Here is a 26,897-nt window from a genome sequence, read left to right as displayed (position 1 = left end):
TACTATTAGAATAATGATTTTGAAAGACTTATTTTCTAAGCTTTGCAACGGTATGCAACTTTAAGGTGCCACTTGTCCTAGGAATTCACAGTGAAACACTGAAAATTACTTGTTTAACATGTAAAGTAGTGGAAACTTTAGAAGTGGTTAGTGAGACCCAATTTCATGCACAATCTATGTAATTATTATCTTTAAAGTGCAAAAACCGAGTGACAAACTAGACTTGTTATGTGGTCTACAATTGTTTCTGATAAGTCTGAAAGTTAATTTGGAGGGTTTTTGACATGCACGAATCACCCCTCTCTGATTTTTATTAAGGCTGCAACGTAAATGTTTCTATTTCCGTATTTGGTAGTTAATGTGCCTTTTGATGAAATATCAAGTAAGCAGAATTATTTCTGAAATTAATTGATAGAACTTTGCTTTGTTTTGTTAAATTTTGTATTGTTAATTGGATCATGCCACTTTTGTTCTCTTTTCAATAAACTACGTTGATTTGAATACAAGTTTACTTGTCCTAATAGTGACTTAATATGATGAGATTACCCCATTGCTAAACTTGTGTATTTCTTTTGGGTTGAGAGAATGATGTTCGGGTTATTCAGTTTGTCATATGGGGGACTGAGTCAACATGTTTTTTTTTTTTTTTTTTTTTTGGGGGGGGGGGTTCATCTGGTCCAATAGACAAATCGAGCTTTTCCGATTTGCTGTCTGGAATCAGTTTATTACTAGCCCAAATCTGAAATATAGCTTGCGAAATGTCGAATATGGTTGCAGGTCGGTTATTTTTCCTGCTTTGGCTTATGAAAATAAGCACATTGTCAACTTCAATTAATGTAACTTGACCCTGTTTAGCTGAAAACATTTTTTCTTCAATTTTCTTTGCTTTTAGAAATGTCATCTTAAGTTTCAAATTATTACTAGTGAATAAAAAAAGATATTAGAATTAATCAGGTGTCAAGACTCGCGTGTTTGTTTTCTGTGATTTATACCAATTAGCGACGTTTCTTGACCGTATAAATTGATCAGGATACACCGATTCAGACTCACCGGTTCCTACAAGCATTAGTAGTACATTTACACCTGTTGTATATGTACTTATTTTCAAACTTCTTGACAGCATCGGAATCTATGTACCGAAGACTTCTTGCCAACTTCACAATGTTAAAGGGTTTAAAAAAAATCATGTTCAAACACAGTAATCAATAGTAGGCCAAACACAAATGCATTGGGCGGCCATGAAATTGTTGTGTCTTAAAGGAATCTTTATAATATCTATTTTGGGCGTTGTGTCCACAAGAGGTAAATACTAGATTCTCTAGTTTAACTTCTATATAGATCATACTCTTATTTTTGACCTTTCATGTGTAGTTCAATTTGAACAGTAAAAATAGACATATTTGTATGTATACGACTTCTTATCGGAACAATATATGGCTGACTCTTGATATTCTAAAAAAAAAGTTGAAGTTCATTAAGTATTAAGTATTTTGAGTTTAGAAATGTTGTCTTATTAGTACTGGCGTTTGCTCTAAAGTCGTCGCGATTCTCAATGGATAAAACAAATTGGTTTCTTCCCTTCAGCTTGCTTATGTTTTGTCTCGCACAACTATTAAGCGTCAATACTGTTTACAGATGAGATTAGTAGGTTGGATATAGTGCCGTGCAATAAGACAGCTATATCGTTATGATGTGAATAGGTCGCCGGCTTATTAACACTCATGTTAAAAGCGTATAGTGTTTTTTTGCCTGGTTATGTCAAGGCTACTGTATATGTCCATTTCCTTCCGTGGGATGAACACAAGCGAACACAGGACCCTTGTAATTGTGAAGTTGGATGGTTCACGAAAATCTGAAAGTTACCCTTTTCTTTTTAGATTACCTGGATCAAAGATCCAAGTGAGCTTGTACCATCACTTTGCACCCGTCGTCCGTAAACTTTTTTTGTTTAATTATATGAAAACGCCTTGACCAATTTTAACTTAACTTTGCAGAAATGTTGTAAAAGCCTCAACAAAAAGATCCACTTTGGTTCCGCTTGATTAAAAACAATGGCGACCATAAGCCATATAAGCTTCTGATTGACCAATGTTCAAAAATCAACTCATTTGAAATCACATGTGCCAATGTTTTGAAACTTAATAGGGTTAATGACCTCAATACCATCTACAAACGATCCATTGAAACCCTATGGGGAAGTAAACATATTTTGGCCTATATCTTTGGTTTTACTAAGCCAACAGTGACCAAACACGACTGAAATAATAACATTAATTAAGGGACAAGATTAACTTCTGAAAAATTTGATCCTGATTGATTAAACATGTTGGCTGCCAGAAGCCATTTAAGCCTCTGATTGGCCAATTTTTTACTCTTATAGAGCCTCTAGTTTTAGTCATCATATACCGTGGCAACAAAACAGAGAGACTTGTAGCAAGTCTACAAAACCGAGAGCGTGTACCTAAATACGATATATCTTTATTTTATCTCAAATTCTCAGGAGGTATTTGAAAACTATAATTCATTCTTTTAAATTTTTTATCTTGGCTTCTTTTAAATAAATTTGGTTTCATAATGAATCCAACTTTCATAGTGTTAAGGTGTAAATTTTTAACCGGAGTGACCTATGAAAGCGTTATTCATTCATTCATTTGATAGCTTATAAAAAACAGGTATTATCGCACAATAGCACGTATTTGTATGGTAGTTTGCATAGTGAAAAGCTTTCAAATAAACACAAATAGGTATAGTGATAAATGATTAGCATATTCAGTTATAAAAATCATACCATTAACCCTACTAAGTAAAAGTTTGTTTCAAGAAAGAATCATTCATTTTACATTTACATAATTTTAGAATAGATAGAATTGCCCAGTTAATACAAATCTAATTAGAAATAAGCTACAACTATTTATGTCTGTTGTGGAATCATCCTAGGTACACTTTAGTTCATACTTCTTTCAGAATTATATGTTAAAATTGCACCGGATACCGTCTACTTGGATACTACGGATGTGTTTGTAACTTGTGTGTTTAACTCCCAAACCGTAAAAAGTCCTATCTGGATGACTATTACAAGAAATGGATGGTTTGGAAAACAAAAAATAATTACCATGACTCCTGGTAACCCGCCAATTGTAGGAAAGATGTTCACTAGTTCTAATTACAGCTCTCGGATGACTATTTCCGGAAGTATTATGGAAAAGCGTGTGAACATTCTCTTTAAGACCATGGATTGTCTGGACGAGGCTCATTATGAATGTGACGCTGGTGGGTTTACTGATCAAGGTGGTCTTGTGCAGTTTCAGGATTCGAATGCATTGGAGGTATTGTGTAAGTAAACAATGCATAGTTACCATTTATTTGTCTCTAATAAGGTACGGTTTTGAACCCATGTCGTGGTAAAATAAATGAAAAACCCAAGGCAGGTGTTTCCCATGAATCGACGTCACAGTGGTGGTTTGTAATAGCTGTGACGAATAGTGTTATTCAAAAATTCCAACTTAGTATTATACACAGGCAAATGTGCCACACATGAGAATCATATGGCTTGCATCATATGATTATCATATGAATCGAGCACCATATGATAATCATATGTTTAAGTTAACATGATAATCACATGTTTTTCGCAAACATATGATTATCATATGTTTTTAAGCCCATATGATCATATGAGAATCATATGATAATCATATGATTACCACATGATAAATATCATATGATTTTCATATCATTACCATATGATTATCATATGTGGCACATTTGGCTGTGTGTCAGAATCGAACTCATTCACAGAGACTCAAGTTTATCATTTCGTTTTTCGGGTTGACGCCGAATGTCGCCTATTTGACCTGGTGCGATTATTTCTTACTAGCATGACAAAAATGTCGACAATACATGTAACATTTTGTAAGGGCTTCCTGCGTCGGTTACATTTGTAAATGCATGGTTTTATTCGATATTTAAAAGACAGTATTCAACTGGCTCTCTTAAAATTCTTTCACAATTCCAGCTCATCCCGAACCTCCATCTATCAGCATTAATGGTGTCTTTGTGGCTTCAATGACAGAGAATCATGTCACTGAAGGATCTTTCGTGAAAGTGGAATGTGACGCTCATGTCGGGAAGCCTCCACAGCCTATGTTTTGGTTTAAATACAACACTTCCTCACATAAATATCTGTTGGAGCAGGATTTAATTACCAGAGGTCAGTGGAGTAGTGTTGGAATGAAGACCTTTTTAGAAGGTGCTTTAAAGGAGGGGCAATTTTAATTCATTAGTGGGAGGTCTATGTTTGTTTTTACCTTGAACGAGTGTATAAAATAAATGGCTGGTTTTTTTTTAAAACCATAAACACCAGTTATTTATCTTTTTATTTTTGAATTTTCTTTATATTTTTCCGGCCACTAAGGAGGAAAAATGGTTCTTGAAAAGATCATATTACAGTGTGTTTTACTAATTCTGGAACTCTTTTACTTATCTCGTGATGTTTCAGTGCTTTATTTTACATAAAGGCTTAAGTGATTCCCTTTACAGCTAAAGCACATAATATAAATATAATTTATAATATAAAATACGGGTTACAAATTTGACCAAGCCATTGTGGTTAAAGATGCGTGTTGTGTATACAACTCGATTATCAGGGGCGGTTTTAGAGTTCTCAATGAAAAGGAGGCAATCATTTTGTTAAAAAAAATAAAGATCTTCGAAAAGAAGGGTTATAACCACCCGAAATGTTAAAAAAATTATGCTTATAATTCTATTTTCAGCTGAACGACGACTTCCAGAGAATGAGTTGTGTAGATGGTATACAAGGTTCGGGTTAAACTTTAATGCAACATTGAGCGAACCGGAAGTTAGAGTTAGATGCGTTATAGGTCATCACATATCACAACTTACAATCAAAATCAGACGGAAGATTGTTTTTTAGTCTGTTAATATAACTCGCATTTTTAAAAACGAAAACAAATAAAACTAAACGTGTTTTATAACTTGAAGTCTGGCTTTAGTCGTTTAAAAAAAAATGACAGCTGTCCTGAGAAGTCAAGAAAGAGCGTGAACATACCTTTTGCTATTCTCCAGAATAAACAACAGAATTAAACACATATTTCATTTACATTCCATAAAAAAGTTCCCTGAATAAATTAAAACCATAGAGCAGTGGGAAAACATACAATACAATAGAAACTTGCCACTATTAGTATATAAACAAGTATGGAGACAGACTGGTATTGCCCGAGGGGCAAGTATGGACGCAGACTGGTATTGTCCGAAGAGCAAATTTGAATATACATACGTTTTTTCTTGAACGTGTTTGCATTGTCTAGAAAACTTCTCCATTTATTGATATCAATAATTGAATAATGCACATGTTGATAAATATCCAATTAAGATTACTCCAGCAATGCTAGAGGTTGTCTGGCAAGCTATTTTCTGACTTGGTGCCATCCTAACCTCTAGCATCTGACATATTGAAAGCCACCGCCAATGTGAATTTGCTAAACATGTGTTTTAAAATATTATAAGTTTTTTATTTACATAAAAGAAGTTTAACCTACCGGAAATCGAGGGATAAAATCCTAAATATTTGTTAAATACCTAGAAAACATTTGCAATGAAGACAGTTGTCAAAATGACCAGCTATTTTGAATTAGGTCACTAATTTTACGGAATACAATATGTTTTTGACAAAACGAACTTAAAGTTGGTAAAGGCAATTCGTTGGTTAATTTGATATGTTCGTTTCGCAAAATTTAAAATCCGCAATTTTATCAACCGGAATTACACACGCAAAAAGCTAAAAACTAAATATGAAGTTTATTTTGACTGCTTTTACAAAGGATTTGTAGAATTGCTGGATTTTCTCGTCAGGTAGGTCATTTGTTTTTCTTCAGTTTAGTCACCTTCTCCCGTGTTCTAGTATAGAAACTATATAACACGTTTTAAATGGCAAATAGTTCTGCCGATTTCAAAGAACGTCGAAACCAGCGTTATGCAATATGGCGTTCGGAAGTAACAGGTTGGGGTATGGAGGAACGGAATTCCAACCTCTTACGTTAATATTGTAGGAGTACCATTAGGATGTGTTACTAAACATTTAAATGCGGAACAAATTCCACTATGGATTGCCATAGGACAAGTCATTTACATATTACAATGCTTCTTCCTTGAAGCTGTACTTGCGTGGATGTGTTGAACTTTCTATGTCATGTTAAGGATTGGCCATTTCACTTTATATAGGTTAGCTTGACAAAATTCTGGACTGTCAATTTTGTTTTAGATTAACAGGAAGCTACAGTGTGGTATCTGTCAGTTACATGGATGGGCTTTATTTTAAAATGGTAGGGTTCATACACTCAAAATGAAATATGAGCATTTCTTTAGTAGTTTATAAAATAATATTAAAATTTCATAACAATTGATCAACCATAACTATAAAGTCATCGCACGAAAACCAAGTGAATATGGACGACGACTCGGACTCCGCTGTCAGCACCATACCAATGTACAATGTTTTGAGGTGACACTATTATATTTTAATAATGTTCCATTTTCAATTCCCTAAAAAGCCTGTAAATTACTCTTCCTTAGGAAACCAACTTAGTAGTGTGTGATTTGCAAAGAATTTACATCTATAAGGTATTTGTTTTTACATTAGTCCTAGTTAAACAGTTCTCTAAGAAAAGAGAATAAAACTGCATAATGGGAAAAAATCCCCACTTACAGTCATGTACTCAACGGCTATAACATTCGAAATTCTTATGAAACAAAATTACTATACCGTATATGAAGGACTTTAAAGGCTAAATCCATCGATACTGGCTCATAGTTAACACTTCAAAATCAATATTTCAACTAAATCTTGTATCAAACAATTATAATCGACTTCTAAATAGCTTTATACATTTGTAGCCTGAAAAAAATGTTTCCTTGGACAAAAACTACAGTACTTGTTTTGCAGATGTATAAAATATATCCAGAGGCACTGCCAAGAATCGTTTGGTTTCAGAACCAATGTAAGGTGTATGTACATCCAGTATTTCAAAACACTGTCATTGACTTTTCTTTAGAATCTCCATTTCATTACATCCTGTAAATCTTCACAATTTAATAAAACTTAATTACTTTTACGTGTGTAGTATTAATGTCTTGATACTAAACAAAACCCTCATCCTTTTAACAGAGAAGCGATTCATCCATATTTGTCTATCTGTAAATATAAGAAAAAGAGTTGACATTTATTTTTAATACTTTACAAAAATGTTGTTTTTTTACATACATGTAGTTGTATATCAATGCCTGCATTTGTTGATTGAGTGTATGGTGTTGCTCTACATCTATAATCATATACAGTAAATCTGTGTAATTCAAAAAACAATGTCTATTGAATATTCTAAGGAAAACATCATCAGACATCACGATGGCTCTTAAACATTTTTAAAGAACATTGCATGTGCAATGTATTTTAACTTGCATGCACATGTGTGTACAATATCATAATAAAATGAGCTCAGAAAAGGAGATTATAATTACAACCTCATTTCAATTTCCTAAACTATTTCTCCACTTATTATGCTAAAGCTCAAATGTTGAAAATCAAATTTTACCATTCTCAATGGAGAAATAATACTGAGGGAGAATAGTGAGTAATAAAAATACATGCACGTATATGCAGAAACCTGAAAAATAATCAAAGGTTTGCCAAGTTACGATTTTGTTCGTGTTAATACATGTATTTAAGTGTTTTGATTTCAAGAGGCAGTTAACCGGGTTACCTTTAATGTACTTTTGTACATGTATAAAACATACTTGATTTAACCAATGTAGACTTGACGAACCCGTCGTACTTGTACAGTTCATAATTTATTTACATACAATAACATGTACATAAAGTCATAATGTGACGGTTTTTCTATAAATCGGAAATTTAACAAAAAATGATAAGTAAACTTTAAGTATTAAAAAAGATTTTATGTGGTAGACATCTTAAAAAGAGTAATACTTACATGTACAATGTTTAAGTATGAAGGTGATTAAAATTATATTTTTATGTACATGTACAAACATTACTTTATTTGCACGAAGTTATAAACAAAAAAAAATGGTTAAATTAAAAATCATTTTATGAGTTGTCAGTACATGCAGTCTGACATATACATATATAGCAAAACTAAAAATCGTTGGAGCTAGCTCCTCGGGAATGTACTTACATGTAAACAGTAGTTTTATGTCCAGATAACCTCTATTTGTATAATGTAGAGACCCCGAAACTTCATGTTACAGTAATGGGCAGCTAATTGGACTACCTCAACTTAACAGATTCCTAAACTCCACAAGAATCCATACAAACAAAGTTTCATAGCTGGATCTGCAAAATGTACCACCAAACCTCTTTCAAAACTTTTAACTTCTATACTCACAACTGTCAAAGAGGGTCTACAGTCCTACCACAACACTTGTTATTCCCGTAGTGGTATTAATTCAATGTGGATCCTAAAAAATTCGAAAGATCTTTTGGAGACAATCTGTTCAAGACTATTATCTGAATATAATAGCATTAAAACTTATGATTTTTCAACACTGTATACTTCTATTCCCCATACTTAGTTAAAATCCCGACTTAAAAACATAATACATCGTTGTTTTTCCAAAAAAGATGGTACACCTAGATCCAAATGTATAGTTCTTGGTAGAAATTCCTCATACTTTGTAAGAAATAATTCCAAATCATCTTCTAAACATACAGAGGAAGATGTTTACAAAATGCTGGAATTTTTAATCGACAACATATTTGTCCAGTATGGTGGACGTGTTTTTCAACAAACGGTCGGCATCCCAATGGGAACAAATTGTGCTCCTTTACTTGCTGACCTATTCCTTCACTCTTATGAAGCTGACTTTATAGCTGATCTGATCAGAAAGAAAGAATATCGTTTGGCTAGATCCTTCAATCTCAGTTTCCGCTATATAGATGACGTATTATCTTTAAACAATCCTAATTTCGGGGATTTGATACATCGCATCTACCGAAAGGACCTGAGATAAAGGATACTACAGACACTGTGAAGTCAGCCTCAGATCTTGACCTACACTTAGAAATCGATGGTAAGGGAAAAATATTGACCAAACTTTACGACAAACGTGATGACTTTTCATTCAGAATTGTCAACTTTCCTATCATCTGTGGCAACATCCCTTCAGCACCTGCATGTGGAGTGTTCATATCACAACTCATACGTTATGCCAGAGCTTGCCGAAACTACGCAGACGTTTTGTATCGCGCTAGAACTCTAACAAATAGGCTTCTGCAACAGGGTTATGTTGCTACAAGATTTAAGTCATCACTACAGAAGTTTTATGGTCGTCATCATGAACTCGTGGATCGTTATGGTGTATCCATCTGCACCATGAAAACTGATTTATTCAACGTGTCATAGTTTTCCTTTCCTCGTTTGTCTACCCCGGACTTGACTTTTTATGAGAAACTCGGCGGGTGTTTCTAGAAAAGCAGAGGACGCTTACCCTACCGGTGCACCTGGTCCATGCTCCCAGTTTTTAGTGGAGTCCGAGTTGCTCATTTGCTTTTGTTACTGTGTATGAATGATTTTAGTTACTTTATGTTCTTTGTTGTGTATGTCTGTTTTCCATGTCTGGTCTTTGTCACTGGATAACATTCTTTTGATTACCGCTATAACCTTGGTTCCCTCGATTACTCTTTCAATGCAATGTGTTTTGCAACAAAACGTCGAAAAGTTCATATACATGATATACACGTACGTGTAAAGAACATGAAATGTTAATAGATATGTAAAAGGAAGGTTCTATTTAACCTTGGTACCTAAGTTTTTTTCCAGCAAAATGTGAGGAAATATTGTGTTCTTAATAAAATGCAATTTGAAGAATCTATACCTACCTCCTGGACTGCTTTATGAGCATTTTTCCATTGGAAAAATATTTAACAATTTTAAAAAAAAATCGATTTTCAGAACCGCTTTTGAAAACACAAAAACCCAAACCTCATATTATCTGTATATCTGTATCTATATAGACTACTACTACAATGTAAGAGGTTGTAACTCCGTTCCTCCATACCCCAACCCAAGTAAAAAAAATAGCTTGCCAGACAACCTCTAGCACTGCTGGAGTTATAAATAGACCATGCGTTTAGGCCTAAAAATGTACCCGGTCACATACCGACCCTTCTTCAGATCCTCTACCCAAAAGTTTTTATTTGTGATATTGAAAAAAAAAATTAAAAATTCTGCCGATTGTCTTTTCAGAAAAAGTAGAAAATAAAGCCTAAGATGTGTTTTTTTCTATCCTAGATGGAAAAATCAGGAGTTAGAAATACTGGTTGTTTACATTTAGAGTCGATTGTAAACACACACATCAATACTAGACGCGAGTGTGCTCTTGGTCGTGGATAATCTCTTTTGGGATTCGGCACTTGAGATATTTTTTTGTTTTGACCACCGCCATCAAACAAAAAAAAATCTCTCAAGCGCCGAATCCCAAACGAGATTTGGCCGTGGACTATGTCTTAAATGACATGTTGATTAGTCTTGCATATTTGGTTCACAGGGCTTGAGGACAATTTGTGGTTTCTCGGTATTTTTACTCGAAACCCGCGTATTTGATAGTGTTCCCTCATATTTGGCCATTATACGCATGTCTAACCTGTTTTTAGCTTGTTTTACAATCTCTGACATTTTCTCTCTATCTCTAATATATTAAAAACAGGTCAGACATGCGTATAATGGCCAAATATGAGGGAACACTATAAAATACGCGGGTTTCGAGGAAAAATACTGAGAAACCACAAATTGTCCCCAAGCGACTGTGATTTGGTTTTCATTGTATTCTGAGTTTGGTGTCACCATAATGACTTATTTCATTTCAAAAGTTTTAAATAAAAATAAATTCCTACCAACCGACCCTACAAAATTTCAGAATGATGATTGGAAACATAACTTCATTTTTTTTCGACCTTGGAGATTTCTCTTCAATTGACTGGCATGCACGAATAAGTTGACTTACGTATATGTCGTGCAAATGATTGGATAAAACTGCGAAACGAAAGATTTTTCAGGGTTTTTAGTGGTTTATAGCCACAAAGACAGTCGAATTATCGACTCAATTATCTGCCAGAAGCAACGTCCTAGCTTTACAATGCACGAAATGAAGGGTGTAACGGATATACGGAAAGTGCTATCGTTTTCAACTTTATTGTTTATTGTGTTATTTAACAAAATTATCACATAATATTTCAAGTATTGGTGAAGGATTATCATACACAACATATCGTTTCAGCATTGCTTTTTTTTAGGTCTGATATAAATTGTCTTTTTTTTTCTGGTAAAGATGCTTATTCTGTCTTTCAATAGGGCATAAAAAATCGTAAATCATGTACGACATTTATGGTTTTTTTTTTACGAAGAGCACTGCTTTGATGTGTTAATATACAAAAAATGTACTTCACTGGTACCATACAAAATTTCAGAATTTTTATTGGAGAATCATCATTAGTTACGTTGGTCTATTCCTAACTTCTTTTCTCCGCTGACTGGATTCAGAGAGGGCCTACTCCAGCAATTTTCACTTGTTTTTCCTTTTTTTAATGAGCCCATTTCTAGTAAAAAGGGGCGGCCTCAGTCCTAGGATCCGCCTATCCTAAAGAGACAGCTGATTCATCTTTTTTTCTGTTTCATACCTAGAACTTAACCTATACACAGATGATGCAGGACGTTTGAAATGATAAACGTGCTGATTTTAACTTCCCAATCGTAAACTTCAGGGGCGGAATTAGGCGAGAGCGTGGCGGGTGTGCGCCCCACCTAAAATTTGCAAAGCATGGGTTGTCAGGGGTAGATTTAGGCGAATTTTGGTTGAAACTTTAATTTCTCGCTAATTTTACAACAAAAGATATCAACAATGCACCCACTCTAGAAGAATATTTCACAAATTTGACCTCCTTAAACTGTGCACCCCTAATCTTAAATCCTGGAACCGCCCCTGAACTTCCCCTTTCTTAGTGGCAATAAACCAACATCTCCTACTTATATATTATTACACAGTGTACCTTTCATTGTTGATCCATGATTGTCGTCCTTGTGATTTGTATTCACTGATTTTTAAGACAGAGGTATGACCAGTCTTATCTGATATCATCACTACATAAGTTTAATGGTCGATCGTTATTACAATTTGATTGACCTATATGAAGTTCATATCCCACAAGTGACAATTTATCTTCAGTCAGATGCCACGTTTTACCTGGTTGACAACCCCACGTACTCATGATCACATGAAATGGTCAGGTTCGTGTCAATGGAGGAGCAAGGCCTGGACACCTGCTGTCAGTCCCGTTTTTTTTCCTTAGTGTAATTGTCTTGTTTTCTGTATCTTCAGTTTTAATATGTAGTTGTATTTTATTCTGTTGTCTACATTGTTTACTTAGATTGTCTCTGTTTTGTAAATAAGGTAATCACATATCTTATCATCGTGGTTATCCTGCGTGTATTTGGTAAAGTAGGTTCCCCTAAAGAAAACCAAATAGAATTAATATCATTCTGTGTAAGAATCTGGCAACGGATGCCAAATCATTTTTCTCAATTTGGTCATTTATGCATCTACATAGGGCAAAATTGCTAGCAAATTTTCCCGATTTTTTTCAATAGTACATTTTAACTAAATTTGCCCTATCAATATCTTAAAAAGGCAAACTTAAAGAACCCTTAGATGGTTGTTTCTGGAGATCACTAGGAATAAATCTTGGATAATACTATAAAATCTATGCGTTTTTTTCTCTTCATGTGCCACACCATATACGCATTTTGCCTGATTCTTAAACAGAGACTTACTTAATCAGAGTCAATGATCAAGTTAAACGAACTGGATGTAATACGAAGGAACGTGAACTATATAAACTGTCGATTAGTTAAAATGTGGTTCCCAGACAGCGAGAGGCACAGTAACGACGTCTTCACGAAGTATTGACAAAAAAATAATTTGCAGTTGACCCTGTATAAAATATACTATAGTCAACAAAGGAAACGACGCAAAGTTATTTTGGACAATATTTGTATTTTTTCAGTTCAAAGAATTTGTACCAGTATACTTCTGAAACTTCTGCAGAAAAGGGAACGAACAGATGCTCCGTGGGCAGAGCGCCTAGCCCCCGGCTAGGTTTCTGAGCACTATTCAGTCGCCATTTACGACAAGCTTAGCGCTGCTGCAGGCCTATTCTTTTAACACCCGGACCTGCAAGGGGCGAGAGTTTTTGAGTATCGAGATAGATGTGCTAAGAATCTAGATACTTGTAAGAAGTATCTAGACAGTTATGCATAGTATCTAGGTACTTGTGAGAAATATCTAGATAGTTACGAAATACCAAAAATACATATATTGTAAATTTTGATATGCTGTACACGTGTTTCAAGGAGTAACTCTCAACAGCAGCATTCAAATCAAATATGTAGGAAGATAATAATTAAAATATTAGTTGTATACAAGAAGTACTCATAACCACATCTATCTAAAGATGAAGCCAAATCCATCACCGAAAGGTTCTACCATATGCAATGCAAGAGATTGAGCCTCGGTGTTTTACATATTTTTAAATTTGAAATGCAAGAAAAGGTATAAGTTCTTGTTTGAAATATCTATTTAGAAAATAACACTATTTTTACTCATAGTTATATAATGCAGTTACGCATTTTTTTTCTTTTTTTTGGTATGTTTTCAGGTTGTATGGTGGGATGGCTGCGATTAAATGACAAATGCTACATGTTTAGTCGACATCAGCATGCCTCTTGGGGAGAGGCTCAGGTGATATGAAACAAGTTTATACGCCAGTCATGTACATGGGAAGGGAGCAGAACACCCGGGCCCCTTGTGAAGTTGGAGATTTGTCAAAACGTTATATTAATATGTTTATACACATTGAAAGATTTTCAGAAAGCAATATAGTGTAATTAAACAATCAGGCAAATTTGCAATCTTTCATTTTGTTATACAACACAAGTGAATATCATGCATATTTCACATATTTCATGCGGAAAATTTTGGCTCCTACTCATTAGCCCTCCTTTTTAAAATTTCCTGAAGCCTCAAGAAGAGGAAAACAATTATTCTTACAAAAAATATGGAACTTATAACGCAATAAAAAGGGGTACCGGTGTTTATTTTAAGTTAGTATCAGTGCAGCAAGACCAAGGCAAGGGTATAGTCCTCAAGAAAATTAGTAAAAATACTCATTAACAAAACCATACAGCAGGCTTTTGCGAGGATTCTAGAAACGGGTGAACAAATCTTTGGTAAATTTCGTAAAAAGAAGTTGCAAAACAAAATCACATGTGCTGGGCTATAAAATAATCAACTCACAAGTTTGACTTGGAAATACACTTGTACAAGTACATACCTTACCGCCAACATCAGACGCATCTAAGCCACATAGCATTAGAGTCTATCACCTAATCAAGGTTTTAATTGGGAGATTGGGGATTGACGACAATTTATTACTTCCAATAAGCGAGCAACACGATCGTCGGCTTCTGAAAGCTAAATGGCAAGCTCTTGGGCACTAACAATTTTCTTCGCGAGGGGACTTTGTAGGGGTTATTTTTCAGAATAGCAACTAGAAAAAATGTTTTACTCAATTACAGACAAAAAAGGATTCCGTTTCAAGATTCCGTTTCAATATGTTTCCATTACCAAACAGTGTAATGTTTAAAATAAAACAAATAACTCCGGCTGCTCATAAAATGATTTATATTTTTGCGCTTGCGTGAATAAGTTTCACACCCAACAAAGTGAGAAAAAAAACTGCACAGAAGTTTTACTACTTTATCTCAGGCGATGTGCCTTGGATTCTTTTCAAAGTTGGCGGAACCGATTACGCAAGACGAATCAGCGTTCCTCATAGGCCATGCACAGAAACTAAGTAAATATATTTATAACAGGAAGCAATTAATGAAATTCTGGTCATGAATCGACCAATACCCTTCTCGTACATAGAGTATATGCCTGAACAGAACTCTTGACTTTTTCAAAATGAAGATAGCTTAAAGTTTCCTGTTTCCAGAAAGGACCTGGCAAAAGAAAATCATATATATTTTGTCATTACTAAAAATCCGTACCTTTCGTGTTTTATTCATACATACAAAGTGATCGTTCAGAAAAGCGACATAATATCCATTAAGAAAACCATCTTTCATCATGGGTTTCTTCTTTATGACAAGAGCAAGCAACCAAAATCTATTGAAAAAACAGATGATGAAGGACGTTTCGGGAGAGCGGAGTTAATCTTAAATTTTATCTCTTGATTTTTTGTTCTTACATCAAACTGTTCTTTGATATTTTTAAACTTTTGGATTGGAGTATCGGATATAATAGAGGAAGACTGGTGGATTTATTCGTCAACACAACAACCAATCAACGTTAGTGGTTTTCATGTGGGTCAACCAGATGATGGTACAAGTGCAAACTGCGTAAAGTTATACCGTATTTATCATGGAGAGTGGGCGGACAGACCCTGTAATACAACATCAGACTTCGTTTGCGAGGCTGTGAATACGCGAGTTGAAATAATTCTGCCGGATTTTCCTGAAATAATAGCGGACTGGCATTGTACAATCTGTCACTTTCTTTTAATTGTGTCTTGTAGCTTGTGAAAGAGCTTTGCGAGAAATATTATCCCTTCAAATATTCAAATCTTGTGTTTAAATACTTTTAAGCTATGCAGCGATTCGAATAACTGCTCGGGCGTTAAACCCCAACAATCAATCATTATTATTCTGGGAATCCATGTGTTGTTATGGTGTTTTATTTTAGTGGCTCATCTATTGCTATATACATCATAACATACATTGAGATCATGTCAGATGAATGGATAAGGTGAGTATGCCAAAGAGACAACAACCCAACCGGGATGAAATATGTCAGATTAAGGCCACACATGGGTCTTCAATGAACGACGAAGAAACCTTTACATCATTGGGCAGGCGACAGATGGCCCCAAAACAAAATTATACACATGTACAGCGATATATAAAAGGCTCTATATAATCCAGCAACTGAAACCGAAAACGAAGCAAGACATACAGATACCAGAAGTTCCTGACATGGGACAGGCGCAAAATATGCAACGAGGTTCAAGTACTTTGACGTGATCACAACCCTCCTCTTTTAAAGCTGGCAACTGTGGAAAAATACTACACTATTAAAAATACCTAAAAATCAGTGCAAACTGATTCATGTATGTTAAATGCACTGGTAATGACTACTAGCATTTAACTGACATGCCAGTTCCAGACTATACCCACAAAAGTTATGTCATCATTGTATGTAATATCAATCCAAATTCTTCACACGCGGAATTGAGAACCGTAGTACCCATGTCATGCCGAAAACTACTTTTCAATCTAGTGTTTTACTTTCTTTTAAAGATCCTATATGAGAATCAATATTGATACAAAAAAAAAATCTTTTGCGATTTGGCATCACTATCATAACTATATTCCTCATGAATTAGCCTATTCAACGTTGAGTCAACTTGTTATAAGTAAATATGTGTTTACACAACAAATATACCATATAAACAATTCCTTTTTGGAAATTCCTGATTGTCCCACATACCCATTCCCCACTGTCCGAAATAACTCTAACTTACCTTTTTCCATGCGTAAATTTCAAATGTGGGACAACTAGGAAGTCAACGCATTTTTTACGTAAAGTTCATGTGCCATTACGGTCGATAGATCAATTGTAACGTTATCAAAATTTCCAACAGTACGTCCATTTGTGATCTATGTTGCATAACCTATGACCCGCGATAAGATTCAGGATTGTCCAAAAGCATAATTTCTCCTCTTTATATGGTTTTTGCAACTACGGAAGTACGGACCAATGTACTGGATTATCTTTCTCGGTAAGTATTTTTTTGTGCCTATAGAAAATAACCAATAAATAAAATATAGCTCTAACTTGTGGTAAACATTTTAATTTGATAAGCTTGACCTTTGACTTTTATAAAAGTTCTCGAAAGCCTTAAATGGTATTATCCATACTGATACAATTGTTTGTTTTCTAAATCTGGAAGAGTAATCTAGGTAACCATGGTTATAGCGGTAATCAAAGAGTATTCCAGGTAACCAAGGTTATAGCGGTAATCAAAAGAATGTAATCCAGGGACAAAGACCCGACATGGAAAACAGACATACACAACAAAGAACATACAGTAACTAAAATCATACATACAAAGTAACAAATGCAAATGAGCAACTCGGACTCCACTAATAACTGGGAGCATGGACCAGGTGCACCGGTAGGATAAGCGTCCTCTGCTTTTCTTGAAACACCCGCCGAGTTGCTCATAAAAAGTCAAATCTGACAATCGTTCAGAGAAAATAGATTGTATTATTTTTCTTTTACCCGATTAACATGCAAGTAAATTCTGTAAAGGTTAATGCATGATTCACACGTGTAAGGCAAATTTAACCTTTAAGAGGACGAAGTTTTTAGCTAGAGTGGCTTAGTCTAATAGACTTATGACGACTTGTCTGTAGCTGAGTTCTTACACTATGTTCAGATACTAAACTATCTCTCTTTAAATTTAGTTTTTTTCTCATTCTTTTGCCTGCAATAAATCCTTAAATCCCGGAAAGTTTCAATATATATAACATCCATTAGACTGAAATCAGGCTGCCAGTGCATCTATAATGTTATATCTTTACTGTTATGACCTGGTCCTCTACAAAGGACAATCTTTGGACTAAACCACAAAATAGTGAAACCAATAGCAACTACAGCAAAAAAAGCAATATATAAATCATCATGTTTTTATACAACGAGTAAGTGAAGATAAAGAAGACAGAAACAACCATCAACGAATAGAAAGCAAACATGCGGAAAACGTAAAGTAACGGTGATAGAAATACCTTTTCTATTAAAACAAGTTTTAAATTTAATACACATAATGTTAAGTACCTGGCAAAATAAGTGTGTTAAGTATCTGACTGACAAAGTATGTTCTGTAGACCACTGTTATTACTAACACTGACTGCATCATCATGGATTTGACACTCAAAAGAGGTATTTTAAAAGAGTAATCAAGGGAACCAAGGTTATAGCGGTAATCAAAAGAATGCAATCCAGGGACAAAGACCAGACACGGAAAACAGACATATACAACGAAGAACATAAAGTAACTAAAATCATACATACAAAGTAACAAAAGCAAATGAGCAACTTGGACTCCACTAAAAACTGGGAGCATGGATCGAGTGCACCGGTAGGGTAAGCGTCCTCTACTTTTCTAGAAACACCCACCGAGTTGCTCATAAAAAGTTTTAAGATTCACTAAGCAGAACATAAAGTCCAAAAATACATACAAAGTAATAAAACCAAATACAAAAGAAGCTTTGATTTTTTTCATAAATTCATATTTAAAGTTATTTCAGCAATAGTTAAAGAATCCGTTTCATTTCTGACGTATGGGATACCTTGTGAAACCGTGCTGACGTTTAACTGTGCCGGCTTTTTCGTTGATAGTGACGAAAGAACATGTGATCAGTATGGATACCTATACAAGAGCCAGTGAGTCAATTTCCGTTCATGATGTGCCCAAAAGTGATCTTCGGTTTTTAATTCTTTCAAAAGTAAATAACGTAAATTCAAATATAAACCGAGAACAAGACTTACGAGACCTTTGATGAAGGGAAGTTGTACTAATTACGTATTAACAAGAACTATCTATCTGTACAAGTTGTTAATGTATTGTTTTTAGCTCCCTTTGACGAACAAAATTTTGTTAATTGCTGTTTCTTTCATTGGTGGGGTCTTCCTGAATTCACGGCATTTGGTTATTATTAACTTTGAATTTTACATCCAATTGTGATCAAAACAATGAAATATTTAGGAGTATGATGTCAATCCAAGATTTTTTCGGTGATCAATTTCTGAACATAATTAAATTTACAAAAATAAGCTTTTTTCAAGTTTAATATTTTCATAATACTTATATTGCCTTCTTTTTTATGTTTCTTTCTTCAGTTGTTATTTTAACCAGGCATGGTGCAGAGATAACACTTTAGAAGTGGACTATACCTATGCATGCTTAATAAATCCTCAAAATCCAACGACACCAACTACAACATTGTCAACAACAACATCACCAACAACTACATCCGCTAAGACATCAACAGTAACAGAAACTGTATCCACGTCAACAACATTTTCACCAACTTCATCAACATCAACAAAAATAACGTCTTCAACCACAAAAATGCCTACAAAATCAACAGAATCAACAATAACATCACCGACAGTAGCGCCTACTACAATATCAACAAGCCATACGACCGTACTAAGTATTCTCCAATCAACAACTCGTTCGCCGCATGAACAAGCGTTTTGTGATTATAAAGACATTGTAATATGTAGACAAGATCCACAAAAAGTGTGTGGGACTGACAATATCACGTATGCTAATAAGTAAGTACAAAGTATATACTTTTTATTCCTTTTGTTTCGTTTTTGTCTGTTTATTTCACAAAATCATACTGACACAAATTATGCTACAAGTTTTGTAGCATTTTAGAGGCGACATATGTATGCATTTTCTCTGCAAATTTATGATATTTGGTATGGAATAATTTAAGAGCATAAAGATTGGATCGGAAACGTCACAACGCACCTTCGTTGAAGTTGTGATTATTGCCAGACGGATTGGTTTTATACTGGTTCAAGGGACTGATCCAGGTACTATGTCACGAGATTTCGACTTTCATAATATTGCCTTCTTTATGAATACAATCATAATACAGTTAATTTATGCCCAACATTAAATTTTGGTTAAGTCTAAAGTGACAATATAAGATCGGTGCGATCTCAAACGTTCCTGTAGCATACTCCCAATCAGTGCCGTAGCTTCTCGGTCGGATCGCATCATTCTCCTCTTTTTCACACAATTCGTGGTGACGTCATGATACATAAATTTCATGTACCGGAAATCATTTTCTCACCGTCTTGCAGATTTGTTTTTGGTCCAGAGCATTTTTCATTTTTATTTTACTATTCTTCGGACTTATCAACCACTTTTGGGATATATTTAAACATGCATTGATGTAGATTAGTATATGTCTTTATGATGGAACTGTTTTCTCGCCCGTATGTTTGTTATGCTGATGTTTTATGATAAGTTAAATAAAAGATACACATAAAAAAAAAACTAACGAACAAATGACTACCCAGACTCCATGAAAAACTGAGATTGTGGACTAAATATATCGGTAGGGTAAACATTCTCTGCTCTTGTAGAAAAATTTGCTTATATAACATAACATATCAAAACGCGAGTCGATGATGTAGTTACATATTGCTATAAAACCTATTATGTTATCCAATTTCAGCTGTGAATTTGCCAAAGAACGATGTGATAGACCTGATTTGGCAATACAATATAATGGTGTATGTCGATGACATTTTTATGAAATGTCAGGAAATTATCATATTTTAAAAATAAACTTGGTATTGGTTGTTTAGTTTCCGTTATGCCTAAGTTAAAATTCAATCAAACTAAAAAAAACCTGCGTGCAAAGCTCACTAAAGATTAGCTCTAACCCCCTCTCTGGAAATCATGCTGTCAAAATATAAACAAAATAGTCAAACCGGAAGTTAAATTTGCTCGAGTCTGAAACTGAACACCAGGATATTAATCTTCTTTCCAAATACAAATGGCTTTGATAAGTATTTGCAGAGTGATGATGATTTATTCCATTTTGTCCATGGGTGGACATAGGGCGACTACAGTTCCTCTCCATTCGCTTCGGTTTTGGGCGATGGTGTTACAATTCTTCCACGTTAGTCCTACTCTCTTCAGTTCAGAGTTCAAACCCCTCCTCCAGGTGTTCTTTGGTCTTCCTCTTTTTCTTTGCCCTTGGGGATTCCAATCTAAAGCTTGCTTTGTAGTGTTTTTATTGTTCTTCCTTTAAGTATGACCAATCCATTTCCATTTTCGGGTTCGAATGGTGTTTTCTATTGGTTGTTGTTTTGTTCTTTGCCAGAGTTTCTTTGTTTGTTATTTTTTCTGGCCCTCTGATATTCAGTATATTTCTTAGGCACTTGTTAACAAAGACTTGTATAGATTTCATGGTGTTTTCTGTTTCTCTCCAGGTCTTGCAGAGTGGCCATGATAAAAATATATAATTTCAAGGAAAACTGTAAAAAATATGGTGCGAAAGAATGGAGGGATGGCCACGATGATGCCTACCGTATTGATAACGAGAATGATAGTAAATTCTTACTATAAAATTAAAATTCACGTTTAGGTAGAAGAAAAAAGACAAAAGACTAAAACAATAAAACAACGAATTAAAACACATTGCCGCAGCAAATGAAGAATTAAAAAATTACAATTTTCTCTTTATTCAAAACTAATGTTAGTTGTTGCAGTAGCACACAATCTTGGGATTCGAATAAGTTCTACTTTGAAGGTCACTTTAGGAACTTTCATATATCATTATTATCTGAATAATGATTCATTTTCATTTTGAATTTTATAACAATGTTATATTATATTTGTAATGCAAAGCGCTTAGTGTAATGTAGTTATTAAATAAGCGCTTTATAAATGCTTATGTAATAATAATAATAATAATAATAATAATAATAACTTGAATTGTTTATTAGCAGAACTTTGCCTGGTACGAACAAACATATTTAAAATATAATTTCATATCTAAGATCTAAAAGATTTAATTTACCATTCTAACTTTAATTTTTATTTAACAGGAAGTGGCGTGCATTACTGGAAGTAGATACAACCAAATAACTGATACATATTAACCCTTACATTATACTCAATAAATAATCCACACTAGATAATTCCATGACAATTTGATGAAATAATGTCGTAAACATGTCTGTTTCCTATGCATTTAAAGAATATATATTCAAAATCTGTATATCGTAAGAATGAACAGAATCGATAAACACATTTTGAAATTTTATGATGAAAATGCAGTTATTGATTTTTCGTGTCCCATATGGCCAATGAAATGTATGGGAAAAAGTCAGTTTCCTTGACAAATTTATGGCGCTTTCCCAAAACCAAAATAAGGTGTCCAATAATAAGCATTCAATACTACTTATGAAAGTAAGCACATGCACAAACTAGGCACACGAACTATTGTCTTTATAATGAATGGTAAGTCTGAACATATCAATTAAAAAAAATATAATGCCCTATTTGTCCAACGTTCGATTTCATTAGATATTTTTGTGGTATTAATTTCAAGATTAAATCCATTTTTCTGGGATCAGAATGTAGTTGCATTTGAATGGAGACAGCTGTAAGTACAGATTTGTCGTCGTCAATCTTGATTTAGCGATTGCAAATATCCATTACTGGCTTTTCCAAGTGTCTCCAGTAAACTTGACTTGAATCGATGATTGGCGCCTTCAATTTTCAAATACTTCACAGTTATCTCACTTGTACACACGAACAAAACATACAATACTTTAATTTAGAGACAGACGGCTTTAACAAACAATGCTTTTCTTAATGTCTTTATCGACTGTAACCATGAAATTTTTATGCGGATTCTGTCAAGTGCACATAATTGTGCGAATCAACCCAATGCTTTGAAAAGAAATATACCATTTTCATAGTGTTATAAATCCATTTTATAGGTACTTTTTCCGTTTATTCGTCGAAATCAAACAAAAAAATAATACATTTACAGGACTTTTGACCACTAGATTTTTGGTTCTAACATCTACCACCATTTCAAAGAATTGATCAGACAATTTAATTTGTGAGCAAAAACCTCTGGCCGTGGTTTTATAAAAAAAAATCTCAAACTGAGATTTTCTTCAAATCCCTGAGCTTGTGCACAAATCTTTGATTTCAATTGATTCCAATTGATTTGATTGGTCGATATTTGAGTTGAGAAATGATTTGAGGGAAATCTCAGCGAGTTTTTTTATGAAACAGGGTCCAGATCTATTTTCCTGATTGCTTTTAAAGTTCTCCCATGAATAAGCATTGTGAGGAGTATATTAAAGATAAACTGTATCAGTTTATCATCGAACGCCATTGATCAGTATATTTAATCTGTTTTTGTCCAGTTACACCATCCTGTATTGTGCCAGCATTGTCCTCCGCTTTCTTTAGCAGTCTATCATGTGAAGTAATATTAGGATTTAAATGTTTAGAATTCCACTATGATAGTGACCAGAGGCTGTGTGATCAAAATTGAAATCTGTATCAGAATTTGTAAGATTACGATAGCCTTGTGCTTAAAATGAATTGATAATACTCCGCACGTCCACATGTTTTGCGATAGTTCATTTGAATGGTCAATAGAATATTTTTGTACAATGCTTGTATCCTTGAAAGAATGCAACTGTCTTTCATTTTTCACTGTTTTCCTTTTTTGTTTGGAAAAATCGAAAAAGAAAGGTTATAAACAAAGGTTATAAACTGCTAAAAGCGTATTCATTCAAAAGTATATGCTATTTCAAAGCTTTAACTACACTCCAACCCGCGATTCTTTATTTGAACTATAATACTGAAATCGCTTCACGCGTTTGTAATGAGCAATGTTCATGTCTCCTTAAAAAAAACGTCCTATAGCAAAGTGATACATAGTAAGTCTGGTAATGTTGTCTGCAGCGACAATATGGCGGTTGCCAAAGTTTAAAATGTAAATCAACAAAACCAACAAAATAAACTAAGCGGAAAATAAATAAATATTCATAAACAATATCAAATTATCAGCTCTGGTTCTCTGAAGACATCGATCTTTACACATTTGTACATGTACTATCATGATGTTTACATTTATAATATCTAGGATTCATGAATATCAGATTTTTATACAAAACAGTTTAATATTTCTAGTTGCTCTTTTGACCAAGCCTACTGTGGAGATGGATCAATCAGATTGGAAGAAAGCCGTGCTTGTTTGAGCAACTTAGCGTCAACAAACTCAACAATGAAACACCATGTATCTACAACAGCTAAACCTACTCAAATCTCAACGACTACTCGATCAATAGAAGTAACAACGTCGACAACAGAATTGGCGACTTCAACATCACAATGGACAGTTTTATCACAGACGACAACTTTGCGCTACCTGACATGATTTGTCAGTTTAACGTTATGATATGTCGACATGATCCTAATCAAGTTTGCGACAGTAATGGCGTCACATATCCAAACAGGTATGATATTCTGTAAATAATCAAGTGAAATCAAGTTCACAAGTCTAAAGCGTAATCAAAGCTTATTATACAAGATAGAGACGGATATAAGTATAACAAAACATACCTAACAGACACCAATCGAAAAACTTACCAAACGTGGATCAAAGCCCTTGCCTTTATGAATGTGTTTTTTTGTTTTTGTTTTTGTTTTTTGTTTTTGTTTTTTTTTTCTTGTTTTTGTTTTTGTTTTCTGTTTTTTGTTGTTTTATTAGTTGTCCCTTTACAAATCTTTGGAACCGACACTGCATAAATACTGCATATATAAGACTAAAAGTAAACGGTAATTTCATACACACGTAAATGGGTATTGACGAGGTTCACCGTAAACCAGCTCTTTGGGCATAGGTAATAGCGTTCCTCTTTGGAAAATCGTTAAAGAATTTGAAACAAATAATTTTCATATCCTAAGATAAATCAAATCAGTAAAAACGCCTGGTTATGTTAACGTCTTTTTAAATTTGTTTGTTTGTTTGTTTGTTGGGGTTTAACGTCCGAGCAGCAATATTTCAGCTATATTCAGACAATGAACATGAAATGGATGATAAAATGAACATGAAATGAAAAAAAAGATGGGACACAAGGACAATAGGGTCGACAAACTTTGATTGCCACTGGAAAAAGGGGGGTGGGTAAGGTCGGGCAATTTAGCCTCCTGTGACGGAGCGCAAAGATTCCTACTCCTATCGAATACCCCTGCAGGGTTCTTTAACGTGCAAGGAACGTGGCATTTTTCCCAACACGGGGCACCACTATGGTTTGCGGTCAAGTTTTCCGTATTATAGCCTGACAACCCCAGCATGTAACACTCCAGGGGTACCCCATTCCACCACCTGGGGCACACATCCCAGTTGCTCTGTGGGCAGAGCGCCATAGCCCCCGGCTAGGTTTCTGAGCACTATTTAGTCGCCTTATACGACAAGCTTAGTGCTGCTGCAGGCCTATTCTTTTAACACCCGGACCTGCACGGGGCTCTTTTTTAAATTGGGAATATATTTATTTAATCGTGGTGTATACAATAACATATAATTTTTACCTTATATTTTTCGGGAGCTGCTTGTTCTATGTGCCATTCATTTGTTTACTAAACTTTGCTTTGTAATTAGATGCTTATTTTAGAAAACTAGTTCATGTGTTTGTTTTGCTTTTGTTTTTGTTTATCACTTTTTGTTGATAATCATATTCATATAAAAAAAAACACATTTAAATCCCTCAATGCTTTACATCATTACTATATATTTCAGCTGTGAATTTACGAAGAAGAAATGCGACGACAAAAGTCTCCAAATATTACACAATGGTCCTTGTTAATCTAGCAAGATTACATAATTGTATTATATGGACTTCGTAATAATTTTATCAATATAAAAGGTCTACTATTATCGTATCTGCGACAATAAATGTTCTTACCTTTTACTGGTTCTTATGTTTATATCAAAGGACTTTGTCGCACCCTCGGTAATGTGAAATGTTTGTTTATATACGCCTATAATGTCCCGATGTATTGCCATAGAGGATTGTTTATTGACGAAACTGCCATGTGCCTATACTGAGACAACCTACCTACTTTTCCTTGAGATGTTACGTATCTTTGTGTTTGAACGAGTGTGGTACCTATTCCATCTGTTAAACAGCATTTTAGGCTTATACTACCTAATTCATTTTACAATGACATTTACAAACACTCTAAAATACAAGTACGTTAAAAATAAATAAATGTATTGAAAACTTCATTTAACGTACATCAAGTTCAGATGAGAGCACTCCAACTACTTCACATGGTCACTTAAGCTCGAAAAGGGTGAATGAAGCATTTTCTGTAAAAAAAATAAAACACTATTATGATGAAAGTGTGTACCATATAACTTACTGGTGTCCTATTCAGAAATATTTTGCAGTCTGATGACAGTTTATCAAGTCTGTCATTCCATTTTCGGTGCATTTCTGTTTGTGTTTGTTTATTAATTGTTTTTTTTCTTGAAGAATGAGAAAAAAATAATGATAACTTGAAGTGACAACCTTAATCATGATGACTAGCAATGATCATCGATAATTCTGGTTTTTATTTTTGTTTATTTATTATTATTATTCTTAATTTTTGTGTATCGATTAAAACAATATTTCGGTAAATTTTAGTAAATATTTGAATTAATGTGGTTATCATAAATGCTATCTATTAACTCTGACGTTTTGGGATAGTTGATATGTACGAAGTGACTCACAACACATGTATCTATGACTTACATGCCTTACGATACTGTAAGCGCACTTTGTATTAAGTAGTAGTCTAAGAATCATGCAAACTCTGTAAAATGTGATACACGTCAAAAAAGGTTACATATTTTTATTTTTGATATGAAGTTGATTTATGGGTCTATATTATGAAATATGTAATTATTCATTCAAATCTGAATTCTCTAAGGAGATAATCAACATAGAAAATCCAATAGATTATATTGTATTTGAGTGTCATTTACAGAGTTATCTCCCTTAATTTTGAAATCTACAGTGCATTCTATATAATTTTTATCTCCTAAGAGCATGGGTTATATGAAAAACCAAATGTTAATTTCTGTAGCATTTCAAACAAAATATCAAATATAAAAATATGTAGGCTTTTCACCCAT

The 26,897-nt window shown here is 34.2% G+C and overlaps 3 protein-coding genes and 1 long non-coding RNA gene across 17 annotated transcripts in view; 3 read left to right on the top strand and 1 right to left on the bottom strand.

The window, feature by feature from the left end:
- Window positions 1–52: 52 nt before the first annotated feature.
- Window positions 53–5,000, top strand: LOC148616648 (uncharacterized). 2 transcript variants are annotated; one of them, XM_088583836.1, is made up of 4 exons: window positions 53–382; window positions 2,965–3,333; window positions 4,016–4,210; window positions 4,773–5,000. In XM_088583836.1, exons 1-4 carry the CDS (start codon window positions 331–333, stop codon window positions 4,931–4,933), a joined length of 777 nt encoding a protein of 258 aa, XP_088439962.1. In that variant the 5' UTR covers window positions 53–330; the 3' UTR covers window positions 4,934–5,000. The 2 variants fall into 2 exon arrangements, with proteins under 2 accessions (XP_088439962.1, XP_088439961.1); XM_088583835.1 differs by lacking the exon at window positions 53–382 and adding an exon at window positions 1,159–1,302.
- A 151-nt stretch (window positions 5,001–5,151) lies between these two features.
- The window catches only part of LOC148616644 (uncharacterized), a 29,780-nt gene continuing 8,034 nt past the window's right edge, over window positions 5,152–26,897 (bottom strand). For 3 of the 12 annotated variants that reach the window (XR_015922268.1, XR_015922262.1, XR_015922269.1), the window contains 2 exons: window positions 26,014–26,087; window positions 11,414–12,541 (listed from right to left, as the gene is read on the bottom strand). This is a non-coding gene — a long non-coding RNA (uncharacterized LOC148616644). Of the gene's footprint in view, window positions 7,214–11,413; window positions 12,542–22,684; window positions 24,242–26,013; window positions 26,088–26,897 lie in introns of those variants that run through there. The other 9 variants (XR_015922250.1, XR_015922249.1, XR_015922270.1 and 6 more) reach the window with 6 other exon arrangements.
- LOC148616647 (uncharacterized) lies at window positions 16,804–20,759 on the top strand. 2 transcript variants are annotated; one of them, XM_088583840.1, is made up of 4 exons: window positions 16,804–16,930; window positions 18,462–18,597; window positions 19,054–19,494; window positions 20,412–20,755. In XM_088583840.1, the coding sequence occupies exons 1-4, from the start codon at window positions 16,909–16,911 to the stop codon at window positions 20,479–20,481; spliced, it is 669 nt and encodes a 222-aa protein (XP_088439966.1). In that variant the 5' UTR covers window positions 16,804–16,908; the 3' UTR covers window positions 20,482–20,755. The 2 variants fall into 2 exon arrangements, with proteins under 2 accessions (XP_088439966.1, XP_088439965.1); XM_088583839.1 differs by having other exon boundaries at window positions 16,807–16,930; window positions 18,453–18,597; window positions 20,412–20,759.
- LOC148616646 (turripeptide OL11-like) lies at window positions 24,107–25,596 on the top strand. The gene is made up of 2 exons (XM_088583845.1): window positions 24,107–24,231; window positions 25,515–25,596. Exons 1-2 carry the CDS (start codon window positions 24,107–24,109, stop codon window positions 25,579–25,581), a joined length of 192 nt encoding a protein of 63 aa, XP_088439971.1. The 3' UTR covers window positions 25,582–25,596.

This window comes from Perna viridis, chromosome 5, assembly GCF_037379345.1.
Source record: "Perna viridis isolate PV_CMFRI_1.1 ecotype Kerala chromosome 5, ASM3737934v1, whole genome shotgun sequence".
In the NCBI taxonomy this organism is placed as follows: domain Eukaryota; kingdom Metazoa; phylum Mollusca; class Bivalvia; order Mytilida; family Mytilidae; genus Perna; species Perna viridis.
The sequence above is the reverse complement of the archived record's forward strand: the minus strand, read 5'-3'. Positions and strand labels throughout refer to the sequence as shown.

What these genes read in the sequence shown, in the direction of transcription:
- LOC148616648 (XM_088583835.1), top strand. Translation starts at nt 1,224, where the DNA reads ATGCATTGGGCGGCCATGAAATTGTTGTGTCTTAAAGGAATCTTTATA. An exon ending in GAATGCATTGGAGGTATTGT is followed by an intron (nt 3,334 to 4,015) that starts GTAAGTAAACAA and finishes TCACAATTCCAG; the next exon opens with CTCATCCCGAACCTCCATCT. An exon ending in GCAGGATTTAATTACCAGAG is followed by an intron (nt 4,211 to 4,772) that starts GTCAGTGGAGTA and finishes TTCTATTTTCAG; the next exon opens with CTGAACGACGACTTCCAGAG.
- LOC148616647 (XM_088583839.1), top strand. Translation starts at nt 16,909, where the DNA reads ATGTACTGGATTATCTTTCTCG. An exon ending in GGATACCTATACAAGAGCCA is followed by an intron (nt 18,598 to 19,053) that starts GTGAGTCAATTT and finishes TTCTTTCTTCAG; the next exon opens with TTGTTATTTTAACCAGGCAT. An exon ending in AATATCACGTATGCTAATAA is followed by an intron (nt 19,495 to 20,411) that starts GTAAGTACAAAG and finishes ATCCAATTTCAG; the next exon opens with CTGTGAATTTGCCAAAGAAC.
- LOC148616646 (XM_088583845.1), top strand. Translation starts at nt 24,107, where the DNA reads ATGGACAGTTTTATCACAGACGACAACTTTGCGCTACCTGACATGATT. An exon ending in GGCGTCACATATCCAAACAG is followed by an intron (nt 24,232 to 25,514) that starts GTATGATATTCT and finishes TATATATTTCAG; the next exon opens with CTGTGAATTTACGAAGAAGA.